Raw genomic sequence first — 11,002 nt, 5'->3', positions numbered from 1 at the left:
TGTGACCTCTACCATCTGCATGCTGAAACCTGTCGCCCATGTGATGTGAGGCAGATGTGGAGCCTTAACGGAGCACTTAGGTCAGAAGGTGTGCAGCCTCATGATGGGATCAGGTCCCTTATACACCAGGACTGGGAAAGCTCCCTGCACGCTGAACCAATGTGAGGTGACAGGGAATGGACAGGCTAGGATGTGGGTGGTCGCCAGACACCACATATGCCTACTCTTGGACCTCAGGGTTTCCAGGCTCCAAGTCTATGGGAATGAGTGTCTGTTGTTTGATTCATCAAGTCCCTGTAGGATGTTCCAGCAGGGGAACCAGGATAAGGTCGTTTATATTGTCTTTATTTAAATGCAATTTGCTAGCATATTTTATAACACACAGTCCTCTTCACATCACATGCCCTCCTTAATGCTGATCTGTTGTGCCCAACATTGCAAATCTGAGAAACCCCCAAGGAGCCGACACCGATGCAAGTGCAAGAGGGTTTATTAGCAAGCTCGAGCTTGGATCCCAGTATACCCAACACAGTGGAGCAGGAACTCTGACCCCGAAGTGGGTTACAGCTGTGTTTTTTATGGGCTGGTCTAAGGGATTTTCAGAAGTGGTGGAGGAATTTCTCAAGTTTTGTTTACATTCTGATATGGGGCTTTCAAGGGCATGGAGCTCTGTTCTCATTCTAATATGGAGCTTTCTGCCACTGGCTTGGGCCGTTGTCTTGTGATATGGGATTCCCTGCTGAGGACATTCTGCAGTTTTTTCTGTAAAGTTCAGCTCTTCTTTACAGGGGTCTTAGATGGCTGTACTTGTGATAATGCTAAACTTGAGGTGGAATGGCCTTAAATTTTCTCAACCTCCACATTTTTCCCTCACAGAGGAACCTAAGGACAGACCCAATCGTGGGTCCCCGTTGGTCTCCGAGTGAGCCAGGGGAATGATTAAACCATGATTCAAACCAACCTTGTTGCTGTTCTCGCTCCCGTTTATGTCTAGCCAAACCTTTTCTGACTTTTGCCACAGATTCCCGGACCTTTCCTGAGTGGCCAGTAAAGAAGCAACACTCCTCTTTTGGGGCAGCACATAACCCCCCTTCTTGCTTGCGAAAGCCTCTCTACACTTAAGATGCTCCCATCTTTTTAAACCTTAAAAGACTTTAAAAGTAAGGCTGAATTGGGTTCACATTTTTAAATGGCTAATGGAGATTGGTTCTGGCATGAAGAGGACAGGCATAAGCAACATTAGTGGAGAAAGTGAGAACGGTGCAGTCTTAGCTTTAGGGGATTGTGGCCTTTCCATTATGGAACAAAGTCCATGATAATGGCGTGTGGGTCAGCTGGCCAGACTTGGGTGTAGTGGACCCAGAGAGTAATCCCATCGACCTTGAGAGCATTTGGTGTGGTCAGGATCACAATGTAGTGTCCCTTCTAGTGAGGTTGAAGTGTCTGGTGTTGGTATCTCCTCACCTACACCCAGTCACCTGGCCGGTATCCTTGGGGACCCAGAGGTCGCCCAGTCTTTTAGAAGGCCCTCAGTTATGGTCACAACTGCTCATGGATTCGTTGTAACATTTGGAGGGAGAAAAGGAGTTGGTGATCATCAAATTCAGCAAGCACCTCAGGTTTTAAATTGGATATAATAGGTGGAGCAAGACCCAACATGATCTTGTAGGGAGTCAGTCCGATCTTATACAGGAAGTTCCTCATCCTATATAGGGCGAAGGGGAGGAGAGTCACCCAGTCCCCGTCAGTCTCCAGGGCTAATTTAGTTAAAGTCTCCTTTAATATTCTGTTCAGGCTCTCTACCTGTCCTGAGCTTTGGGACCTATATGCACAATGTAATTTCCAGTCTGCCCCAAGTGCTAGTGCCACTCCCTGTGTTACCTTAGAGACGAATCCTGAGCTGTTGTCTGATCCAATCTTAACAGGAAAACCATACCTCAGTTTTTTTACCCAGTGGCTCTCTTCTTTGCAATAAGCAGATTGGTTTTTGTTCAGCTTAGGGCACTCCTGACGGGGACCAGGGCCATCCTCCTTACATGTCCCTGAAGCCAGCTTCTTGAGGTGCCTCAGTCGTTCCCGTGGGTCCTCCGTGGTTGTGGCCAGCAGGATCTTGGCCAGGTTTCAGGTCTGCTGGTCACATAGTTTGGCTTGTTTCTCTTCCAGACTTTCTCTATTATTATAGACTCTTTCTGCTACTATTACTAAGTCCTGTAAGCTCTTCTCTCCTAGTCTCTCTACTCCTGCAATTTCTTTTTAATGTCCAAAGTAGCCTGGTTAACAGAAGCCATGATAATTGCAGCCTTTGTTTCTGGGGCTTCTGGGTTCATAAGGGTGTACTGCCTAAAAGCTTCCATGATTCTATCTAAGACGGCTGCTGGACTCTCATCCTTACCTTGTCTCACATCATATACCTTGGCCAGATTGGTAGGCTTGCAAGCGGCAGACTGGAGACCTGCCATTAGAGTCTGGCGGTAGACCTGGAGCCTCTCCTTACCTTCAGCTGAGTTGTAGTCCCAGGTGGGGCGGGAAAGAGAGAAGGCAGCATTTATGAGGTCTGGGTTTTGAGTCAGCTGTCTGTCCTCTCCCAGGACAGACTTCCAGGCTTCCATCTGAATTCGTTCTCTCTCTTCGGTGGTGAAGAGATCCTGCAAGAACTGTTGTCAGTCATCCGAAGTAGGCTGGTGGGTAAAGAGAATAGTATCTAAAAGCCCGATTAGATCTCTTGAATCTGGAATCTCCAACCAGGCACATGCACATGAGAATCAGCACAGCAAGCCCCACCCGCAGAATGCCAGATGTAAGGTCAGAAGAGCAGCAAGTTCTTTACCAGCAGCGCTGGAAACCTAGAGAGGTATAGAGAAGGATTTACAGTATATAGAACTAGATGGTACTCTTCCTTCTTTTCCTGTTTACTTTTGGTTTTTTCCCCCTTTTTAATTCTTCTTTTCTTTTTTTTCTCTCCTTTGTGATTCTTGGAATATATTGTTTACTACTTAGTTTTAAAATTTGATTTTCAGTTAAGGGGATCTTTTGCTTTATTTCATTCCGTAATTTGTTTTCCATTCCTGGCCTCCTACTTTGTCAGAATTATCTAGGGTGAAATTTACTCAGGTTGTGGTTAATATTCTTAATGCAGCCCGCTGAAACAACCACTCTGCACTGAGCAAAATGACTAGACAGAAGAAATAACCACAAAAGAAAGAAACAGAAACAATACTCTCTGCCTCAGACTTACAAAACTTGGATTACAACTCATATTCAGAAACCCAATTCAGAAGCATAATTGGAAAGCTACTAGTGGCTTTGGAAAAAAGCATAAAGGATTCAAGAGACTTCATGAATTCAGAATTTACATCTAATTAGACCAAATTTAAAAATCTCAATCAAATGAGATGCAATCTAAACTGGAAGTGCCAATGATGAATCTGCTTTTTTAATAATAAATTTATTTTTTATTGGTGTTCAATTTGCCAACATACAGAATAACACCCAGTGCTCATCCCATCAAGTGCCCACCTCAGTGCTAATGATGAGTCTTAATGACATAGAAGAAAGAGTGAGTGACATAGAATACAAGTTGATGGCAAGGAAGTAAGCTGAGAAAAAAAAACGGAAAATAATTAAAAGAACATGAGGAAAGGTTAAGGGAAATAAATGATGGGTGTGCACACTCCTCACCACTTCTTGTCTTGAAGGCCCAGGAGCAGGTTCAGATGAAGGTTCTGGGCAGGTTTCCTGTAGGGCTCTATATCTTCTCCATGGAGCAGATTCCCCCAGGGAGCCTCTATAGACTCAAGATTCTGAGTTGACTTCTTCAGTGTGTGATTTTAAATTTGTTTCTTTATAAGAAACAGTTATTTCTATATTCACAGAGCACACAGTGGCTTACACTTCTTTAGACTTGTCACTAAATAGGAATAAATTACTAATATCTCCATGTTGAGGATGTCCAAAATAGGTCAACCTATATATGCACCTATAAAAAAATCGATGTAGAGAGAAACAATATGAAATATTGGGAAATGGTTAGTGATCTCAAGAAAGCAGCACAAATCATGAAATGATAATAGAAGATGCCTGAGGTACTACCCAGGATCTCAGGTGGAACCTGTCTTCTCCCAAGGTCACCAGGTGGTACTGAAGGTCATGGGTACACTGTGCACAGAGACCAGAAGCTTCTACTGGATCCATGTTTATCCCCAGGATGAGGAGCTGGATTGGAGAACCTTCCACCTACAGGGAATAACTCATTGACCAGTCAGGTGCTGATATCAGTTCCCTCTGTGTGACCTCTACCATGCCCATGTTGGAACCTAATGACATTGAAATGGGGAAGGAGGTGGAGCCTTAGGGGAACACTTAGGTAAGGAGGGTGAAGCCTCAGGATAGGACCCTATCAAAACACCACCAACATTTTTCTAGACAATGCAACAAGCCTAAAATTTGTAAATAAACAGAAAAGATTCTGAGTGAGCAAAAGGATGTTGAAACAAAAACAAATCAGGGCAGCCCGGGTGGCTCAGCGTTTTAGCACTGCCTTTTTGTCCAGGGCTTGATCCTGCAGACCTGGGAACAAGTCCCATATCAGGCTCCCTAGATGGTGCCTGCTGCTCCCTCTGCCTGAGTCTCTACCACTATCTCTGTATCCCTGTGTCTCTCATGAGTAAATAAATAAAAACTTAAAAAAATGAAAAAGCCATCAGAATTCCAGATTTCAAAGTTGTGATCATCAAAACAGTATAATAGTGACAGTAAAGCATGCACATGGTCAATGGAATAGAAAAAGAACCCATAAATGGACACACAGCTCTATGGCCAACGTATCCTCGACAAATTACAAAAGACTATTGACTGGAACAAGGGCAATCTCTTGAACAAGTGGTGTTGGGAACATTGGACAGCTGCAAATAGAATGAACCTGGGCCACATTCTTACACTCCAAACAAAGATAAACTCAGAGTAGATGAAAGACCTAAATGTGAGGCAAGAAACTATCAAAATCAAGGAGAATTTGTGACCTCGGCCACAAGAGGTTCTTCATACTCGAAACTCCAAAAGGAAGGCAAACAAAAGTAAAAGTGAACTCTATGCACTACATAAAGGAAGGAGCTGTAGTACAGCTGTGGAAATACAACATAATTAAAAAGCAACCTAACAACTGGAAAAGATAGGGATGCCTGTGTAGGTTGAACATCTGTCTTTGGCACAGGGAGTATAGAGCTCTAGGATTGAGACCAGCATTAGGCTCCGTGTGGGGAGCCCACTTCTCCCTCTGCCGGTCTCTGAATCTCTCACTCCATCTCTGATGAATAAATAAATAAAATCTTCCAAAAGAATAAAAACAATGGGAGAAGAGATTTGCAAATCTATCTCCAGATTAAGGCTAGTTTCCAAAATCGGAAAATAAATTACCAAACTAAACACCACAAAGTGAAAACTACAATAAGAAATGGGCAGAGGACATGATGATTCACCTTGTCCTGATTTGTGTTGTAGACTGTCACTTTATATTAGGTAGGTCATCCACATACAAAATGAAATGTATTGTCTCCTCTAGGTCTACCTTATATCAACTGCTTACCCGAATGATGCACATGCAATGAAATGCCGGGACTCCTGCACCCCGATGCTTAGAGCAGCAATGTCCACAATAGGTAAACTGGAGAAGGAGCCTCCGTGACCATCGAAAGATGAATGGATAAAGAAGATGTGGTTTATGTATACAATGGAATATTACTCAGCCATTAAAAATGACAAATAACCACCATTTGCTTCAATGAAGATGGAACTGGAGCATATTATGGCTGAGTGAAATAAGTCAATCGGAGAAGGACAAACGTATGGTCTCATTCATTTGGGGAATATAAATAATAGTGAAAGGGAATAGAAGGGAAGGGAGAAGAAATGTGTAGAAAACATCAGAAATGGAGTTAGAACATGGAAGACTCCTAACTCTAGGAAATGAACTAGGGGTGGTGGAAGGGGATAATGGAGGGGGGGAAGGGGTGAATGGATGAAGGGCACTGAAGGGGGCACTTGACGGGATGAGTACTGGGTGTTATTTTGTATGTTGGCAAATTGAACACCAATAAAAAAAATTATTATTTAAAAAAGGCTGCAATAAACATAGGATGCATTTAAAAAACAAATAGAACAGACAATGCATCCTGAAGACAAGAGGAAAATGCTTTCTGCCCCGGACTGGAGGACCTACCAGTAAACGTAGCAAGAAAACTACATTAAAAAACAAAGAAAAAGTGGTAACCTGGAAAGAAAATAATTAGTTTTCCTATGACAATATCTTAATAGAGTCAATGAGTAAAAACGTCACATAAAAACTGGAAGAAATAACTCATGAGCTCAGCAAAAGAATCAGTATATAAAATCAGCAAATAAAGACTGCTAACTCTGGGAAACGAACTAGGGGTGGTAGAAGGGGAGGAGGGCGGGGGGTGGGAGTGAATGGGTGACGGGCACTGGGGGTTATTCTGTATGTTAGTAAATTGAACACCAATAAAAAATTTAAAAAAAATAAAAAAAATAAAATCAGCAAATAAAATAAAGATATATTCCTACATAATAAATACAAATTACATGTACAAAATTTTAAAAAAATGATCTGATTTCCACTAGCACCAAAAATAAATATTTAGGATTAAAATTTATTAACAAGATGAAATATCTCCAGAAAATGTCCTATACTGATGTGTCTTTTGAAATGAATCAAGAAATTCAAAAATAACTGTCATTAGAACTTCATATAGTCAGAGGGTCATCTACACAAATTGCTATAGAATTGTGGTGCAACACTTGTGTTGGCTTTAAATACACGAATGTAAGTCTGTAGCTGGTCATATCGTCAGAGGACATGCAAATAGGGCTCTCCCTTCACTGATTAAACCAGCCCAGTCCCGACGCTGCAGCTGGGAGAGGAGCCCCAGCCTCAGGAACCCCAGGTGACCCGATTCAGTGATCAGGACACAACACAGACAAATTACCATGGAGTCTGTGCTCAGCTGGGTTTTCCTTGTCGCTATTTTACAAGGTAATTCATAGAGAACCAGAAACCTTGAGTCTGTGAGTGAAGGTGAGTGAGGGAAAGAGGGGATGTGGGACAGTTGTTTGACCAGGATGTCTTGTGTCTGCAGGTGTCCAGGGTGAGGTGCAGCTGGTGGAGTCTGGGGGAGACCTGGTGAAGCCTGCAGGGTCCCTGAGACTGTCCTGTGTGGCCTCTGGATTCACCTTCAGTAGCTACAGCATGAGCTGGGTCCGCCAGGCTCCTGGGAAGGGGCTGCAGTTGGTCGCAGGTATTAACAGCGGTGGAAGTAGCACATACTACACAGACGCTGTGAAGGGCCGATTCACCATCTCCAGAGACAACGCCAAGAACACAGTGTATCTGCAGATGAACAGCCTGAGAGCCGAGGACACGGCCATGTATTACTGTGCAAAGGACACAGTGAGGCAAACTCAGTGTGAGCCCAGACACAAACCTCCCTGTAGAAGGGGATCAGGACCACCAGGGGGTGCACACTCCTCACCACTTGTGTCTTGAAGGCCCAGGAGCAGGTGCAGAGGCTGGTTCTGGGCAGGTTTCCTGTCAGGGACCGGGCTTCCTCTCCATGGAGCAGTTTCCCCCCAGGAGCCCCTCTGAACACTTGATCATGTGTTTACCTATTCAGTCTCTTTCTTAGAGACCTAGAATTCAAATATAGAACTTGCACTTACTTGTACTTAAATTCTTCTGACCCGAAATTTTAATCAATTACAAATAACTCAATTCACATCATCTGAACCTCTTAATGAGTCCTAGTGGTGAACACTGAGGATCACAGGACCCCAAGCTAACATGCTGTCTTGCACATTGCGGTATAGCAGAATCCCCAGTCAACACAAGAGTAAAGAGACATTCTACAAAAATGTTAATAACAGCCTGGGAGTGAGAGAGATTTCCCGCATGACATCATGACATGGTAGGGATGTGGACTCAGAGGTCATTCACACAAAGCACACACAAACACACACACACACACAATCACAAGAGTATAACCATTCATCACCTTCACCTTCATGTCTGATGAGAGCCAGGCAGGCCTCTCATCAGGTCATAAATGCCTGGATGGTGCCGGGGAAGGACACTGGCTCCGGGTGTGTGTTGTGGGTCAGTGGTGGGATGGGGTCCTGCTCCAGGAGGGGCTTGTATGGTGTTAGTGTCCCAACTGCATCAAAAGAGGGAACTCCTAGGTTACTGTTTGATTTCTTATCCTTTGGGTGCAGGAGAAGAATAAGCAAGGAATGTCAGGGAGGTAACAGGCAGTAAAGACTGCACATGGTGTGAGGAATCATTTCACTAAACAAGCATCAAACTGGAAGGAAAAAAGAGAAACATGGTCATTCTCAGTAGACAGATGTCTGAATCATAGGGAAAGGAGATGAATAATATATGGAAGGAACACGAAACTTTAAATAATACTACAAATAGGCCAAGATCCTTCTCAGGTCTCAGATGGAAGGTGTCCTCTCCCCAAGGTCACAATCTGGTTCTGAAGGTCATGTATACACCATGTGCTCATAGACCAGAAGCTTCTACTGGATCAATGAGGAACCTCAGTGTGATGAGATGGATTGGAGAACCTTCCACCTGCAGGGAATAACTCATGGATCCTTCTGGTGCTGATGTCAGATCACTGTGTGTGACCTTTACCATGCCCATGTTGGAACCGAACGTCCATGAGATGGGGAAGGAGGTGGAGCCTTAGGGGAACACTTAGGTAAGGAGGTGCAGCCTCATGATAGGATCAGGGCCCTTATAAACCAGGACTGGGAAAGTTCCCTGCACCCTGGCCCCATGTGAGGTGATGGGGAAAGGATGGGGTAGGACGTGGGTGCTCTCCAGAGACCACATCTGCCTGCACCTGGACCTCAGACGTCCCAGATTCCAGATCTGTGAGAATGAGTGTCTGTTGTTTGATCGTCCCAGTCCATGTATGATGTTCCAGGAATTTTTTCCATTTTTTTCTTTGTTGAAATTGAATTTACCAATATTTACTACACACTCAGTGCTCATCATATCACATCCCCTCCTTAACTCCCATCACCCAGTTCCCCATCCCACACCCCCTCTCTTCCAGCGACCCTCAGGTTTTTTTCCTCCAGAGTTATGTGTCTCCCATGATTTGTCTTCCTTGTAATATTACCCCACTTAAGTTTCACTCCTTCCCTTATGGTCTCTTTCAATATTTCCTATACTCCACATATGGGTGAGACCATATCATTACCTTTCTGTGATTAATTTCTCTCACTATAATAGCTCCTGTTCCATCCATGTTGAAGGAAATGCTATTTCATGTTATTCATCTTTTCTGACAGGTGTGTAATATCCCATTGTATATATAAACCACATATTTTGTATATTTTTTTGGAGTTCGATTTGCCTACATATAACATCCAGTACTCATTCCGTCAATTGCCCCCCTCAGCTCCTGTCATCCAGGTACCCCAACCCACCAACCAACTCCCCTTCCACTACTCCTTCCTTTTTTTCCCCCATAGGTAGGAGTTTCTCATGTACTGTTACTGTGTCTGATAATTCCCACTCATTCTATCTCCTTTCCCCTTTGTTCCCTTGCACTATTTTTATGTACTTTGTATGTGTGAAACCATATAATGTTTGTCCTTCTCTGAATCACTTACTTCACTCAGCATAATCCCTTCCAGTTCCATCCACATTGAAGCAAATGGTGGTTATTCGTCATTTCTAATGGCTGAGTAATGTCCCATTGTATATATAAACCACATCTTCTCTAAACATTCATCTGTCGATGGACACTGAGGCTCATTCCACATCTTCTTTATCACTCTTCTGTAGAAGGGAATCATGATTCCTCCCACAGTTTGGCTATTCTGGACATTGTTGCTGTGAACATTGGGATGCAGGGGTCCCTTAATTACATTAACTTTGCATCTTTGGGGTAAATACCATGTAATTCAATGGCTGTGTCCTAGGGTAGCTCTATTCTCACTTTTTCAGGACATTCCATTCTGTTTTCTGGAGTGGCTGAATAAGCCTGCATTCCCACCAAAAGAAGAGAAAGTTCCACTTTCTCAATATCCTCGCTTATAGTTATTGCTTCCGGCCTTGTTACTTTATCCATTCTGAGTTGTATAAGTGGCATCTTAGTGTGGTTTTCATTTGTATTTCCCTGATGTCAAGTCAAGTGTTCCTGCTGGATTTCCCATGGGTGGGGCAGAAAGAGAAGATGGGGTGTTGGAGATCAAGGAGCGAGCAGGTAACACTCAAGAATTCTGTGTGATGACAAATTCCACTTAACAATTATGAGAGAACAAAAGTGGAGGAGTACCTTCCACCTGCAGGGAATAACTCATGGATCCTTCGGGTGCTGATATAGCTAACTGTGTGTCATCATCTTTACCATCCTCAGGTTGGAACCTCATATCTATGTGATGGAAGAAGGAGTTGGGGCCTTAGGGGAGCAAGGAAGTCAGGAGATGGAGCCTCATGATGTGATCAGGAACCTTATACATCAGGACATGGAAAGCTCCATGCCCCCTGGCCCCATGTGAAAGGGGGGGGAAGGACATGCTAGGACGTGGGCACTCCAGACACCACATCTGCCTGCACCTGGACCTTCGACTTCTCAGGAACCAGAGCTGTGAGAATAAGCATCTGTTGTTTAGTCCACTGAATCTGGGAATGTGGTGACATCACCCAGAAACACTTAAACAGGGTCTCACCTCTTATTTGTCCTATACTAGTCTGTTATCTAGTCATTTGCAAATATTTTCTCCCATTCTGTAGGTTGTCTTGGAGATTGTTGACGGTATCTTTTGCTGTGCAAAAGCTTCTTATCTTGATGAAGTCCCAATAGTTCATTTTTGCTTTTGTTTCTTTTGCCTTCATGGATGAATCTTGCAAGAAGTTACTGTGGCCAAGTTCAAAAAGGGTGTTGCCTGTGTTCTCTACGATTTTGATGGAATCTTG

General features: G+C 43.6%; 1 gene segment (V, D, J or C); it reads left to right on the top strand.

The window, feature by feature from the left end:
- Positions 1-6,889: 6,889 nt before the first annotated feature.
- Positions 6,890-7,727, top strand: LOC140640586 (immunoglobulin heavy variable 3-23-like). The segment is given in 2 exon segments: positions 6,890-7,045; positions 7,149-7,727. Coding segments are annotated over 2 exon segments (453 nt in total).
- The last annotated feature ends 3,275 nt before the right edge of the window (positions 7,728-11,002 follow it).

This window comes from Canis lupus, chromosome 9, assembly GCF_048164855.1.
Source record: "Canis lupus baileyi chromosome 9, mCanLup2.hap1, whole genome shotgun sequence".
Lineage (NCBI taxonomy): Eukaryota > Metazoa > Chordata > Mammalia > Carnivora > Canidae > Canis > Canis lupus.
This window is presented reverse-complemented; position numbering and strand designations above follow the sequence as displayed.